This window comes from Somniosus microcephalus, chromosome 8, assembly GCF_052327205.1.
Source record: "Somniosus microcephalus isolate GS21.2 chromosome 8, FLI_Smic_1.0, whole genome shotgun sequence".
Lineage (NCBI taxonomy): Eukaryota > Metazoa > Chordata > Chondrichthyes > Squaliformes > Somniosidae > Somniosus > Somniosus microcephalus.
Genome location: NC_140994.1, coordinates 65877025 through 65893188, shown reverse-complemented (window position 1 = coordinate 65893188; position 16164 = coordinate 65877025). Strand labels below are relative to the sequence as shown.

Below are 16164 nucleotides of genomic sequence, written 5' to 3'. Positions count from 1 at the left end.
ACCTCCTTTGCTCTAATGATAGCAAATCCAGTTTCTCCAACCTGTCCTTGTAGCCGAGATCCCCCATCCCCGGAACCATTCTGGTAAATCTCCTCTGCACCCTCGCAAGGGCCTTCACATCCTTCCTAAAGTGTGGTGACCAGAACTGGACGCAATACTCCAGTTGTGGCCTAACCAGCACTTTATAGAGGTTCAGCATAACTTCTCTACTTTTGTACTCAATACTTCTATTTATGAAGCCCAAGATCCCATATGCTTTGCTAACCACTCTCTCAATATGTCCTGCCACCTTCAGGGACCTATGTACATTAACTCCCAGGTCCCTCTGTCCCTGCACACTCTTTAAAACTGCGCCATTAAGTGTATATTGCCTCTCCCTGTTCCTTCTACCAAAATGCATCACCTCACACTTCTCTGCATTAAATTTCATCTGCCACTTGTTTGTCCATTCTGCGAGCCTTTCTATGTCCTGTTACAGTCGATTGGTATCAACCTCACTGTTTGCCACACCCCCAAGTTTTGTGTCATCGGCAAATTTAGAAATTCTACTTTGCATTCCAATATCCAGGTCATTTATATATATCAAAAAAAGCAGTGGCCCCAGCACTGACCCTTGGGGAACACCACTGTCTACCATCCTCCAGTCTGAAAAACAGCCATTTACCACAACTCGCTGTTTTCTGTCCTTAAGCCAATTCCTTATCCAAGCTGCCACTGACCCACCTATTCCATGAGCCTCAATTTTGTTAACCAGCCTTCTATGTGGTACTTTGTCGAACACCTTCCTAAAATCCATGTAGACAACATCCATTGCATTCCCTCCATCGATCCTCCCTGTTACTTCATCAAAAAATTCAATTAGATTAGTCAAACATGATCTGCCTTTTACAAATCCGTGTTGGCTCTCCTTAATTAGCTTAAACCTCTCCAAGTGCCCATTAATTTTTTCCTTGATTACTGTTTCTAAAACTTTACCCACCACTGATGTTAAACTGACCGGTCTGTAGTTACTAGGATTGTCCTTGCACCCTTTCTTGAACAATGGTGTCACATTTGCCACTTTCCAATCCTCAGGCACCTCCCCCGCATCTAGGGAAGATTGGAAAATTATGGCAAGCCCTTCTGCTATCTCCTCCCCCAATTCCCTTAGTAATCTGGGATGCAAGCCATCTGGACCAGGCGACTTATCCACTCTAAGCCTTTCTAGTACATCCTGTCTATCAATTTTCACCCCTTTCATTGCTTCTACTTTTTCCACTTCTGCTGATATTTTGTCAGCATCCACCTCTTTAGTAAACACCGATACAAAGTACTCATTGAGTATTCTAGCCTTGCCCTGCGCCTCTAAGCATATAACACCTTCTTTGTCGCTAATAGGCCCCACCTCGCCTCTTACTACCCGCTTACTGTTTACATGCCGGTAGAAGATTTTTGTGTTCCCTTTTATGTTAACTGCCATTCTACTCTCATATTCTCTCTTTGCCAATCTTATTTTCATCTCCACATCTCCTCTCAACTTATTGTATTTGGTCTGGTTCTCCCTTGAAGAATTCACCTGACATGCATATACACCCTCTTTTTTTTTTGTTTCATCATCTTCTCTATCTCCCTTGTCATCCAAGGAGCCCTTGCTTTGGTTCCCTTACCCTTCCCTCTTGTTGGAATGTACCTAGCCTGTACTTGGAACATCTCCTCCTTAAAGATCACCCATTGTTCCGACTTGATCAACTTTACTTCAGCCGATGACAATAACTGAGCCTCTTTGTCACTGGATTGTGGGGAAGAGTTGGCTGAGTTGAGATAGTCACAGTGCTTTGTATCCTGAAGTGCTATTGAATTTATTAACTTGTAATATCTTGATTACAAAGATTGGTTGAAACCAATCTGAAGCAGGTTCAGCAACTATGCTTTTTCCTGAACTATTTCACCTCAGACTCTCCACTTTATCAAACACCGTTTAAGATTCAATCTTGAATTTGAACAAAGCAGCACAACGAAAAGCAAAGCAGAATATCTGTGTCTTTAAGGCATGGTCTTAAAGCTAATATTAAGGATATTGTGGTTACCTCAGGTACTAAATCCTGACTTCTTCTTGTGTTTGGTGATATATAAATAAATCACAAACCACTACATTTCAATCCATTTACCCCCACTGGCTCACATTAACAATCTGTGGACTGCAGATTTGTTACTTAAATATCTATAGTTTCCTACCTAAGTTTTATCAAGTCACGCTCCTGGTTAAAGTGTATGATTTTGTTGACACAATCGGAAACATGTCTTGATGGATTAGCTGACAATCAGAAGTTTAAAGGATATAACAGTTATCAAAGACATCAATGTAGGACTGGCTGAACATTCACTTTTCACATTGCAGACCACATGTTATAATTCGATGTGAGCGCTTCCTCACTTTATTAACAACCAAAGGCAGATTTATTTTCTCAGGTGTATACCTATAGTTCTTGTTTGCAAGTATATATTTTCAAATGTGATTTTCCTTTTGCATCCTCAAGTAAGCCCAATCTCTCTTCCTTCTATTAACTTCACTCAAACTCTACTACATGAGTAAACTTAATGGAAGTGTGCAGTAAACTATGCTTAATAGTTATCATTGTTTCACAAAGAATCTCTATCATTCCCATTAGCTTACTGTAGTGTATGTGCCTTTAAGAGCCCCATGTGTGCTGTAATGCCGGTAATGGCCACTCGGGCTATATAAGCCTGTATATTGTGTTATATCCGTCAGTACCCCCCCAGACTTTGCTTAGTAAACACCTATGAACCAACTCCTGTCTTCAGTGTCTCTATCAACACACGGACACTACACTTACAAGACCCAAAGTTGGACTCTTGTGCACACTGATACTAAATCACATGCTGAATATCCTGCATCAGTCTGTGCAAAGCTTGTGTATTTAAAGTAACAGAAATCATTCAAACTGAAGCAGCGGTCGTATAAATTATATATAAAGGATCTGACAGGATTCTCTACAATAGTTTAAGACACTACACTAGCACATCTACACAACTACTCCAATTTGATATCAAACTATGGATGTTACTTTTAAACCACTGGTTCCCATTATTCATTTATTTCTCACAGAAGGCACCATTCCTGAGGTCTAGAAAATTAGAAAACTTGTTCCAACTCATAAATCTGTTAATACAGATGCTCCAAATAATTACAGACTGATACCCATTCCGCCCACCACCTTTGAACTCCTATCACAAATTATGCATGACCAATTTTAATGTCTACTCAAGGTCTGTATGACAGGTCATTTTGCATTTACATATGCTACTTCTGCTACCACTGGACTTGAATGTTATCTGGTTTACAGAAAACTATGCAGTGTAGTTAACCACAAACTACAGGAAACTTTGTTATATCCGGCACCGACGGGACCGAGCTGTTGCCGATCTATCAAAACTGCCGGACATACCAGCGTTAATGTTGAAGCATACGGAGGTTTTCATCTCCGTATCTGACAACAAACACTGTTGCTTAGCAACAGCTTCAAACAGTCGGCCCGTACCTTGGAAGCATCTCTGTAGCTTCAGAGAGACTTTCCAGAGCCTGACTTGGGGAAAAAAAGCCACGAGAAGAAAAAAAACCTAACAAAACGACTCCTGATTTCTGCCGGTAGATTGAGGTTTCCGGACATACAACCTCCGGATAAACCAAAGTCTCCTGTACTAAGCGAATCGGAATTAATTAGTCTCTCTTGACTACTCTGCATAGTTCCACAATTATGTTTGTGACCACAAAGATTACTCCTCAGAAATGGTGAATCAGACCCGGTCAGTGAGTCTTTAGGGATTCCCCATCTGTCCAGACTTGGCCTTAAACCAAAAGCAAAATACTGCGGATGCTGGAAATCTGAAATAAAAACAGAAAATGCTGGAAATACTCAGCAAGCCAGGCAGCATCTGCGGAGAGAGAAACAGAGTTAACGTTTCGTGCCATTGATCTTTTGTCAGAACTTTCACTCCACAGATGCTGCCTGGCCTGCTTTGTGTTTCCAGCATTTACTGTTTTTATTTTATATTTGGCCTTTGTTGTTTTTGATTTTCATCAATGTCCCTGATGCATATTCTGATTCAATTATTTTGTATGTAGATGATCCTGTTCTTCTGTTTCGCACAAATTATCAACAAACGTCATCAACCCGGTCAATTGAGATCTACTGAATAGGGAGGATTTTAACTCCTTCCGGCCAGCAGAAACTGGGTGCAGTGGGAGTTAAAAATCGAGCAGCTTTTTTCCTGCTCCGATATCGCCTCGCTGCGATTTTAACGCCAGGAGGTTGAGGTGTCCTCGAGTCAGACAAAAGCCTCATTAATCTATGCTATCACTCAGATAGGACCCCAAGGCAAATTTTAACGGTCTACTGGTCGGAGTTGGAACAAGTTTCATCATTGGACCAGGCTTGTAGATTTGCTAGTGTAGAGTCTCAGACTACTGCAGAGAATGTTATTAGGTCCTTCATATATAATTTGTGAAAACTGCTTTTTCTCACTCTGAGCAGTGAAACCCGCCATACACCCAGGGAAGGGCTGAAAAAGTATAAGAAAAAAAAATTATTTGTGGGACCAGGCGTACTGCTTCAGGCCGAACAAAGAAAGTCTGTACCTCAGGCACACTAGGCTTCCCCCCCTACCTGCAGAACTCTGCCAAACCACCCCACCCCCACCCGCAACCGCACCCTCCACCAGGGAAATGGATAAATATTTTTAAAAGAAACATTTAAAAGGGAAAGGGCAGTGCAGTAGGACTTAATGAATAGCTCTTTTAGAAGCTGGGTCGAATAACCTATGCTGTAAAATTCTATGATTTTATGAAGCTAGTTCTAAAGAGGATACCTCTTTTGTGCTTTTTTCTGGGTCCTTGAAAGTGGAAAGAAGTTAAAAAGCCTCCTGTTTTTGAAACTCTCAATTTATGCTATTGGTTGGATTCAAAAATGGGAGGGTAGAACAGTGGCCAGCATCACCAGTACCCTGCTCCTCTACAATTGTTTCCTTCCTCCATTTTTGTAGTATCTCTCCTGGATAAAATACATCAATTTCCAACGTTTTGTTTTACAAAAATGGTATAGATTAAGGTACATATCAGATAGAACTCAATTAGAGATAAAGGAAAACATGGAGGAAGGAGAATGGGGTAGGGAAAACTGCAAGCTGAGGAAAGATGCTCAAAATGTTTTATTTAAAATTGATTTATTTTACTGCTCATTTTAGTTGTGCAGCGTCAATATTGCAATAATAAAGCTACTCCTGAAATTTGAATAGCTATTACAGGAAACTTTCGATTAACCGGCCCCTAAATAACCGGAACGTTCTATCCACCGGCAAAATTCAGGAGTCGGTTCAGGTAACTTTTTTTTACTTTTATTACTCCATTTGTTGCTGTGCAAGGGTGTAGCTGAAGCTGTTGCTAAGCTACAGAGACGCTTGCAACTTGTGCCGATTGTTGCAACGGGGTTTGTTGCTTTATACGGAGCTCTGAGCTCCGTATCTTTTACTATAGCGTTCGGTTATCCGGAATTGTTGATGAACCGGCACCACGTCGGTCCCGTCCGTGCCGGATACCAGAAAGTTTCCTGTACTGTAATGTTAGGATTTGTTTAAGTTTCACAGTAAGTGAGCTGAAAATTTAAAGTGTGCAACCTAGGGAGACTGGAATTTCTCAGCAGGTGCTGGTAGGCTCCAAGGAGTTCTACACAATGTCTATCCCCAGGGTGCCACTGATTAACAGTTTATAAGTTTAAAAAAACAGCAGCAAGGGTGGTTGATAAACATTGATAAGAATATGACCAGAAATTATACTGCGCAATATTATTGTGCTTACTGTGCTCATATGAAATAGGAATTGCACCTTTGCTTTAACTTTTAATCTACCGGATCAAACCAATTACATTTTGCCCTTTGTCTATTGTAAGTTATAACACAAATGCAAAACACTGTTTGTTGAAATGATCAGACTAAAATAAAATGTTTCAACTGAAAAATGGTTGTAATTGCTATTGTAGTAAGCAGTAGGTTCAAATACCTTTTATTTTTTTTTCAGTTTGCAAAAGTTGTATTGTTCAACATTTTGAAGACACAAACGACTGTCCAAAATGTGGAATTCAAGTTCATGAAACGAACCCATTGGAAATGTTAAGGTACGTTTCAGTTATAAAATATGTTGTGATTTGAATTTTATTTTTAATTGAGAAATCAAGAACCTCACCAAGGTTGAAAAACATATGAAAGAGAAGGCAAGGAAAAGTAGAGATTACATGATACATAGCTTGATGACTATATGAGGATGAAAAGGCTGTGGGTGTAAGGAGTTCCACAGTTTTCAAGACCTGGGAAAGAATACAAAGTAGTAGAAGATTGTGCAATAAAGCTTAGTTTCAACATAGTGAGCATGTACATGTAGAGATGAAGAAGAGCATGTAGGGCAGTATATTTGGAGATTAGAAGGAGCACAAAAGTTCAGAGGTGCACTGACCTTAGTAGTATTGATAAAACAGAGAACCATAAATAAAGTTTCTAATGAGAAGTTGGAGGCCAAAGGTGAAAGAGGTATCAGGCTCAAGCTTTTTCTAGTGTGTGAGGTGCTCAAAGAGCCTCCCCAGTTTTGGGGACAGTATTCAAGTGTTATGAGTTGAGTTATTGAAGGAAAAAGAAATGTTTGGCATGAAGGAGATGTGGGAGTTCCTTCTGAGGTCTGAGGTTTGATGGTAATTACCATCACTGGATGTAGAGGATTAAGGGTGGAGCATGCTAGACGAGCGATGGTAGCTGTAGGTTAAGCTTGTGAAAGAAAGAAACTATGGGCTAGAAATTCCCCTTGAGCCCCGTTTGGGGAGCTAAATCAGAAAAGCTGGAAAAGTAAGCGCCAGGTGCTAACCTCTTCCAGCCTCTCTGAAATTCCCATTTTTTGCTTCAAGGGGAAGTGGAGCGCTAAATCAAGCACTCCACTTCCTTCTTGGAGCGCAAGAGGGGGGAAGTTCATGACCCGGGGTTCACGGCTCAGCAGCACGACACACAGGGGACGCGTCGTGCTGCCGCATTGCAGGGGCTCTTTACTGAATTAAAGGGAAGGGCCCCACGCTGCAAACTCTGCAGTTTTTTTAAAACTTACTTGGACCACCGGGGAGCGGCTGTGCCGTGCAATCAGCCCGGCACTCAAGCAGAGTGCCGGGCTGACCGACCGCGGCGCGGACCCTGGGTCTGGAGGCACAAAATAAAGTTTAAAATAGCACCAATATTTTTTTCCAAGGTGGCCGGCCATGTCACCTTTAAATGGCGTCCTACTAGCAGCCAGCTGCCCTGCTCATGTCCCCTGCAACAGTCACTACCATTGCCCGGCACTGCTGCAGGGGGTGAAGGGGAATTTTTGTGCCGGGGCGCTGCGCCCGGAGATGACATCATGATCTGCGGGCGCAGGAGATCGAGGTGCAACCCTGTAGTGCTGCCGCTAACTTTTTGCCAAATTTGGCGGGAGGCGAGGTCAGTGCTGCACCCGGGCGATAAGGCCTTTCCGCCCCATTAGCACCACCCACGGGAGGCGCAAAGGAGGGGAATTTCTCCCCCTATATCTTTTATTATTAGATTTTCATTGCTCCATTGAAAAACATGGAAGAAATGAAGATGTGGTGATTCATGCATTTCCTTGAGAGAGGATTGGGCGTTGAGCGCTGAGGGCAGTAAGTCTGAAGGGAGTTATAGGTTAATTATCAGCAAAAGAATGGATAAGATGGAATGATGAATGGAAAAGATCATTGATATGACGAAGGAACACAGTGAAAGAAAGAACAGAACCACAAAAATTTGGAACACAGTGTTAAGCCACTTAGGCTCATCGTATCTGTGCCAGCTCTTTAGTAGAATAATCCAAAACTAATCGCACTGCTCTGATCTTTTCCAATGGCCCTGTATCTTCCTTTGCTTCAAATGCTTATCTTCTGTTTCTTTAAATGATGTCTCAGTTGTTCCCTGTGGCAAAGAATTCCATGATCCAGCAACTGTTAATATAAACAAATTTCTCACTCTCTTATTGATAATTTTGACTCCTCAACTAGAGCAAATAGTCTTCATAATTTCACCCTCATAATTTAAAAAACTTCTATTAAATCTCCTCTCAACCTCTGTGCTCCAATGGAAGTAGTCCTGGTAGCTCAAATCTCTCCACGTAACTCTAGATTTTCATACTTGGTATTATCCTAGATAATCTGCACTGTATGCTCTGTATGGCTGTAATGTCTTTTCTGTAATAGGGTATCCAAACTACATTGTCAACTTAGCACTGCCTTTACAAATGGGCTGGATTTTGCCAATGGGGTGCTTTTGGAGGCAGGACTCCCACTTGTCGGGTTTCAGTCCCACCTCCATTAACTTCTGGCCAACCCACGCTATGTTCCCTTGATTGACCTTGTTGGGCTTAGCAGGCCAATTAAAGGAAAGCCGGTTACAGAGAACGTCAACGTATGACATTTCACCTTCCAGAAATTTTTGACAGATGAATTGTCATCGTTTGATAGCTCTGTGAAGCTGTCAAACACTGACATTCTCTGTAGTTTGATGAGTTCTTGAATTCAAGACCTCATCAAACCTCTTTCTTTTGTAGAAATTAGATGGTTACTACATTGGAGAATGCAACGGCCATCTGTCATCTCTACCGCGGAGGTGCGAGACTCCGCATACCCACCGATTGAAACCTGCAGGAAGAAACAAAGGTAAATACACTTTTTCTAACACTTTGCACTTACCTCAGATACTCACCTTTCCACACTTGCACTCATCACTCACCTCCACAGCACACTTTTGGACCCCTCCGACCCCTGCAGACCCACTACTCGCCTCGGTGTCCCTGGCGGGTTTCGGAGCTTTCGGGAAGCCCGCGCTTGTGTGGGCAAAATGGGGATAATCCTATTTTCTGACTGTTAACTACCTGTTAATAGGCAGTTAAGTGGCTGTAATCCCTTCCCGCCTCCAAGGAGACAGGACCCGGCGCGGGACAGCTACCCGCCTCCTGGCAAGATGGCATGGAGGCAGGTTGAGCACCCGCCCCCAAATTCTGCCATTTTCCCGGCAGTCCCGCCTCCCCAGGGCTGGCAAAATCCAGCTCAAAGTATCATATTCTCTTTTCTTTTGTACTCCATATCCCTATTTATAAAATGCTATTGGCATTTTTAAAAATCACTTTGTGTACCTGCAGTCCCATTTTCAAGGAATATGTATTTGACTAGGTTTCTCTGTTCCACAACACCCTTCAGCATCTTCCTATTGTATGTATTCTCCCATTCCTTGTATTTTTGTCCCAAAACCTTACACTTCTCTCCACATCAAATTACATCTGCCCATTCTGCTAACCTGTCTATATCCTCCTGAATTTTGCCAATTGAGAGATAGATAGAGAAATACATATATATATATATACAAAAGTAGATCCAGCACTGATCCCTGGGGTACACCACTTCTAACCCCTCTCATACCTGAACAATACCAATTAACCTTAACCCTGTTTCCTGTCAATCAACCAATTTTCTATCCACGCTGCTACATTTCCTCTTATATCATTTGCCTGATTTTTGTAACAAGTCTCTTGTGAGACACCTTGTTGAATGTCTTCTGAAATCCATATACACTACATCTACTGCATTCCCTATCCAAGCAGGACTTCTTCAAAAACCTGTTAAAGTTGTCAAACATGACTTGCTTTTAACAGATCCATGGTGGCTTTCCTTGATTATCCCATTTATCTCTGAATACTCACTAATTTGATTATGAAGTATGTGGATTCTAAGAATTTTCCCACAACTGACATTAGACTAACTGCTCTATTTATCCTGATTTATCCCTCTTGCCCTTTTCGAACAGACGTTATGTTGGTTACTCTTCAGCACAATTCCAGGAGAATTGGAAAATTGCAGTCAGAGCCTCTGCTAGCTCCTCTTATTTATTTCAGCAACCTAGGGTGCATGCCATCAGGGCCCAGTGTTTAATCCACTGTGGTCCAACCCTCTCTTTAAATATTCTTTTACTTTTAATATGTTGTTGTAAGCCCTTACCTATTTCTTTTAAATTATCTGATAGCCTTTTTAGCATATTCCTTTTAGTCCTAATTTTCTTCACCTGAGCACCACCTCCCCATTATACTTTCTATATTCCTCATGATTTTCTTTAGTTCTGTTAGCCCTCATTTTATCATGTCTCCCTTTTAAGTTTCAGTTTATTTTAGTCTCTCTATTTATTTACAAAACTCTATTCTTCGATGCACCCCTTTTGTCTTATATAAATATATCTATTTTCTACTTTATCAGTCTCATATTTGAAAATTCCCCACTGCTGAGCATCATCCTGTTTGCTAACTTATATGATGAGTTAATTTAAGCCAGATCCCTTCTTATCTCACTGATAAGTCCTGGAAATTGGAAATTCCTGAGTCAATGGAAAGGGTCAGATGACAAGTCATCAATGGAAGCACAAGTACAGTAATTTGAGAGGAATGTAACTTTGGCAGGACACCAAATTATAGTAACTTGTTCAGAAGTGTAAGGTACCAGACCTTCAGAGGCTTTGGAGCTATCCAGACAATGGCAGATGATCCACCAAAGTGTTTAAGAGAAGAATTCCAGAGTGCATTACTTAGAAAAAAAGAGCATCACTGGACTGGCCATGTTGTGACCATACATGGGTTAGGCGAGAACTTTCAAGGTAATGAATAATTTGAATGTTAATGCCAGCTTCTATAGACTGAGAAATTCCAATGCAAGAGCAATAGGCCTGTAGTTAGAAGGGTATGAAAAACCACCTTTCTTAGGGATAGAGTGAACACCAGAAAATTTACAAGGAGAAGGACTGGGAGTAAGAATGATTGAAGAGATGCCATAGGATAGGAGTAAGTTTGGAAGCATGCATTTTGAGAATATGGGAGGAATACTACAAGAACCAGAGACCTTATTGGAGTTCAGAGACTAGAGAATGTGACAGACTTCATAGGGATAAAACTTCATGTCAGTCATAATGGTCAAACAGAATGAAACTATGGTGCAAGATTCTTTACCAAGATCACTGAGATTAAAGTTAGAAGAGGAAATGACCCAAAAAGATCAGCTTTCTCTTTAGGAGAGCTAGCAGCTGTACCATCAGGTTGCAAGAGGAGTGTAAACACTGTTACGGGAGATGGTTTCTTTAAGGGACCAGAAGGAGCAGTTTGAGGGAAGTGAGACAGCAGATGACGCTCTTTTCCTATTGTTACGTTTAGGAGCTCCAATAATGGATTTCCAAAATTGCAAATAGAGCTAGAATTGGCTTGGATGCTTCGGACTGATCAAGATGCCAGTTGTGATAGACACAATTTTTTGAGAGATAGCAGAGATTCGTTATCATTGAACCAAATATAGTACCAGATCTAACAGAAGGGAGGGGAGTGAGGCATGAAACCTTCCATGCAAATTAGAACAGTGTCAGTTACTTAACCGGCACAGATGGAGAGTCAGAAGGGTGTAACAGTTAATGTTTCAGGTGGCTGACCCTTTGTCAGAACCCCCACCCCTACAATGTGCCTGACCCCACCTGCTGCCATCAGATAAGCCAAACGACCCCGCACAAAATCTCTCTGTAATGTCCAGCTTGTAGCTATTGTCGAATAGCCATCTCCAATTTATAAGCATTACCCAGTGTTAAGCACATGAACACGACTAAAGCGGGGCAGTATCATGGTTTCTGCTGTGCAGACCGGGTTTTCTCTGCTCCTGCCTAACCTCAGCGACTGAGCAGACTGAAGGGCGCTGGCCTGTGGGGTGCCTTTGGCGGGAGGTTTAAATGCCGCGCCCACGGTTGTGAGCAAAGGCTGACGGGGGACAGCCGGCTCGAGCACTTGACGCCCGACGATCGGCCCGAGGAGCAGCGTTCTCCAAGCCGCTTGGTTCCAATGGTACTCGGGGCATTCTGGCTCGACTGAGCCCAACGTGTTGCTGGGCAGATTTTCTTTAAAGGAAAAAAGCAGATTTTCGTCAGCATGCTCCGGCCATACCTCAGTCAGGCGGGACACGCTGATATCAGTACACACCGCCTGCGGTTGGCAGTGATGAACGTGGACCGTTATCCATCGCCCTGTTTCCTTTCATTGGCCATATACAAGAGATTAGTGCACATTTCCGATGGACTCACAAATACTATTTCATTTCACCCAGGATGTCTACACCTCTTGTAGCCACCTTCTGTCATTCAGGAGGTTGTCATGACAAATAACTGGCTGTGTCATAAGTGGGGCTGAGATTATCCTGAACTAACAAAAGCCAGTTAGTTAAGGTTGATGCTAAAATCAACCCATACAACAGCACACCCGAAATATACCATCTCCACTCTGTAAAAAGCTATTTAAGCATCATGAGAGATGGCTGCAATAGGCTCACCCCCATTGCCTGTGTATTTTTTTATTACAGGAGCTGATCTCCCATGTCGTCTTCATGGGTAATCTGGATTCTGGGGTCAGTTGTGATGGTTAGCTGCTGAGGTTGATCTGTGTTTAACTTGGCCTATTCCTTTAAAGCCAGGTAAAATAAGCTTGAAGTTATTACAGGCTAATTGCTGAGGGAAGTTGCTCCAGATTGGCAGCAGGCTTTGGTAAAAGCCACATTATACATGTCTGAAGAAAATGTCAAGAAGTGACTGGCTCTCTTTCTCTCTTCTTAAGATTATTCAGTTATGATTTGTTTTATGAGTACGAACTTTGAGCTGATCATGTACAAGTGTGAGGCAAACTTTGCATGTGTGATACTTTGAAGTGCGACAGATGCTGTTTGCTAGATGCAACACTTTTGTATAGATAAATAGGTAGATTAAAGTGCCACCATCTGTTTTCTGTTCCATCTATTGATTTTGAAGCCTAACTGGTATGAACGTATTATACATTTTAGCAGTTCTGCTACACATTATGCAAAGGGCATTGCCAAGAATGTTAAATTTATATTATGGAGCACTATAAACTGCAGGAGTCTTTATTTGGGATTTACAGTTTTATTGCTATAGCTAAGGTGAGAATTTTACATTTAATTATTTTAAAATTTCACTTGTAATTCATAGCTTCTGGGTTGTTTACCTGAGATGAATGCTTGATTTTTAAAAAAGCTAAAGATATTTGGGTACTGCTAAATGTGTTTTTGCACTGATGTAAAAGTTGTCAGATACCATTTTTTTCCAAATCTATAGGATTATTAGGTTTATTTTTTTTAAAGATTTAATTCATTGATTTCAGAGTCCACCTTCTTTGTACAGTCTGTAACTGTCATGCATTTACTGCATGCTTTTGCTGTTGCAGTCCAGTAACTCACTTGTTCAATCAACATCATCATCACATTGAGGACTTGTTCTATAAGGACATATTTCCTGGTCCTGAGCTGGTGGGACCGTAGCCTTACACTTGGGAAAATTGCAAATGGCTAATTTGTTGGATATTCTGGGGTTGGCCCCATTCTGTACTCACAGAAAGCCTCTGGGCTGAATTATGCCAGTAGCTCCTTCTTCTTCTTAGGCAGTCCCTCGGAACCGAGGATGACTTGCTTCCACATTAAAAATGAGTTTGCAGGTGACTGATGAGTCCAATGCAGGACCTACAGTCTCTGTCACAGGTGGGGCAGACGGAGGTTGAAGGGGCGGGTGGGTGGGGTGCTTGGGTTGGCGTGTGCTCCTTGCGCTGCCTGCGCTTGGCTTCCGCTTGCTCCCGGCGAAGAGACTCGAGGTGTTCGGCGCCTTCCTGGATGCTTCTCCTCCACTTTGTGCGGTCTTGGGCCAGGGATTCCCAGGTGTCGGTGGGGATGTTACACTTTTTCAAGGAGGCTTTGAGGGTGTCCTTGAAGCGTTTCCTCTGCCCACCTGGGGCTCTCTTGCCGTGCTGGAGCTCCGAGTAGAGCGCTTGTTTTGGGAGTCTCGTATCAAGCATACGGACAATGTGACCCGTCCATCGGAGCTGATCGAGCATGGTCAAAGCTTCGATGCTGGGGATGTTGGCCAGAGCAAGAACACTGATGTTGGTGCGCCTATCCTGCCAATGGATTGGCAGGATCTTGCGGAGGCAGTGTTGGTGGTACCTCTCCAGTGCTTTGCGGTGCCTGCTGTACATGGTCCATGTCTCTGAGGCATACAGCAGGACGGGTATCACTGCTGCTCTGTAGACCATGAGCTTAATGCCGGGCTTGAGGTCCTGGTCTTCAAACACTCTCTTCTTCAGGCAACCGAAGGCTGCACTGGCACACTGAAGGCGGTGTTGGACTTCGTCATCGACGTCTGCCCTTGTTGACAGTAGGCTCCCGAGGTATGAAAAGTGGTCCACGTTGTCCAAGGCCTTGTCATGGATTTTGATAATCGGGGGACAGTACTATGTGGCGGGGGCAGGTTGGTAGAGGACCTTTGTCTTACAGATGTTTAGTGTAAGGCCCATGCTCTCATACGCTTTGGTGAAGGTGTTGATGATGGTTTGGAGTTCGACCTCCGAGTGAGTGCAGACGCAAGCGTCGTCTGCATACTGTAATTCGACGACAGAGGATGGGATGACCTTGGATCTGGACTGGAGGCGACGGAGGGTGAACAGTTTCCCGTTTGTTCTGTAAATTAGCTCCACTCCAGTGGGGAGCTTACTGAGGGTGAGATGGAGCATTGCAGCAAGGAAGATCGAGAAGAGTGTTGGTGTGATGACACAGCCTTGCTTGACCCCGGTTCGTACGTGAATTGGGTCTGTGGTGGAACCGTTGGTCAGGATCACGGCTTGCATGTCGTGGAGCAGGCGGAGGATAGTGACAAACTTTTGAGGACAGCCGAATTTGAGGAGGGCACTCCATAATCCGTCATGGTTGACAGTGTCGAAGGCCTTTGTGAGATCAAAGAAGGCCATGTACAGCGGTTGGTGCTGTTCCCTGCATTTCTCTTGTAATTGACATGGCAGGAAATACTGTGTAGATGCAGGACCTCAAGGGCTTACAAGATGAAAAAGAATTTATATTTGTTCCAAAATGGCTTAATTTACCCAAAGAACCCTCTATTTCTTAATGCAGCTGTGAAGCTGCTGCGACACAAAGTAGGCGAAAGGAAGGCTGCCCTTTTTGGCACAAACGAGCCCCAGGAGAACTGCACAGGATGGCAGAAAGGGCGTAATTTAGTAACTATGCACTGGTGGTGGGGAACACGGTCTGCCTGTAATACATGTCATAAATTTGTGGGCCCGCAATTTTCCAATATGCACTGCCAGCAGGTGAAGTTCACCACCACCAGTGCGTACTTAGAAAATTACCCACAGTGTCAGTGTGATATTCAACAGTCAGAGGACATGGGAGCAGATGAGAAAGAAGTTGGACAGCATCAGAAAATCTGCGAATATATAATACCCAGTAGTTCTTTATACAAAGTACTGTACATGGAAAAAAAGAATACAAGCCAGTTTCCACAACCTCTTACAGCTTGACTGGGGCTTTGTGCAAAAACTCCGGCAGCCTTACAGTTCTTTCTTAGCTTCACATGCATGCCCATGCTGCAGTAGGACACACCTTCTAACTGCGACTTAAAACTGAAACCAGTAGCATCTGTAAAGGTAAGTCCACAAAGCAGGCGTCCAAAAGAATCTAGCTGCATGACATGTGTTCAACTACTCACATGCTGGGATGCACGGTGGGAATTTGGGTGTCTACGTTCTTAAACTTGCAACTTCTCAGTAGTACGTCTCTGCTTGCAGGACAAGGCAATGCATAGCAGGAGGACTAAACCTGCATGGGAAGAACGCTCTAACTTTAAGCCCTTAAGCCCCTTTGAAGAGGCCACTTTCCAGTCCAGGTGTTGGAGAACATAAAATGTAGTTGGGGACAGTGAAGTCAAAATCTTCCCACGGCTAAGGGCTAGTACCATCCTTTAGCTGTTATTCTTTCTTCACTTACTGACTCACTCTGCAGCACATGAGAATGCCACACAGTATGTCGCCTTGAAACACTATTTGCAGCTAACATTCTAATATATTGTCCACTTCTATTTCTATGCAAGGTGTGTCAGCAAGTTGGGAGGAGTCCATAACTTCCAACTGTGCAGTTGTGTATGAATGTTAAATTGAATTGAAGACCACCAGAAGTGTGTAGAAAATCCAGGGCCATCTGCAGCTGAACCCCAAAGACAGAGGTTCTT

The 16164-nt window shown here is 43.0% G+C and overlaps 1 protein-coding gene across 1 annotated transcript in view; it reads left to right on the top strand.

Moving 5' to 3' along the window:
* Positions 1-5145: 5145 nt before the first annotated feature.
* The window catches only part of pcgf5b (polycomb group ring finger 5b), a 67155-nt gene continuing 56136 nt past the window's right edge, over positions 5146-16164 (top strand). The window contains exons 1-2 of the mRNA XM_085996138.1: positions 5146-5164; positions 6071-6167. Of these exons, the coding sequence (XP_085852264.1) occupies positions 5146-5164; positions 6071-6167 (116 nt within the window). The remainder of the gene's footprint in view (positions 5165-6070; positions 6168-16164) is intronic.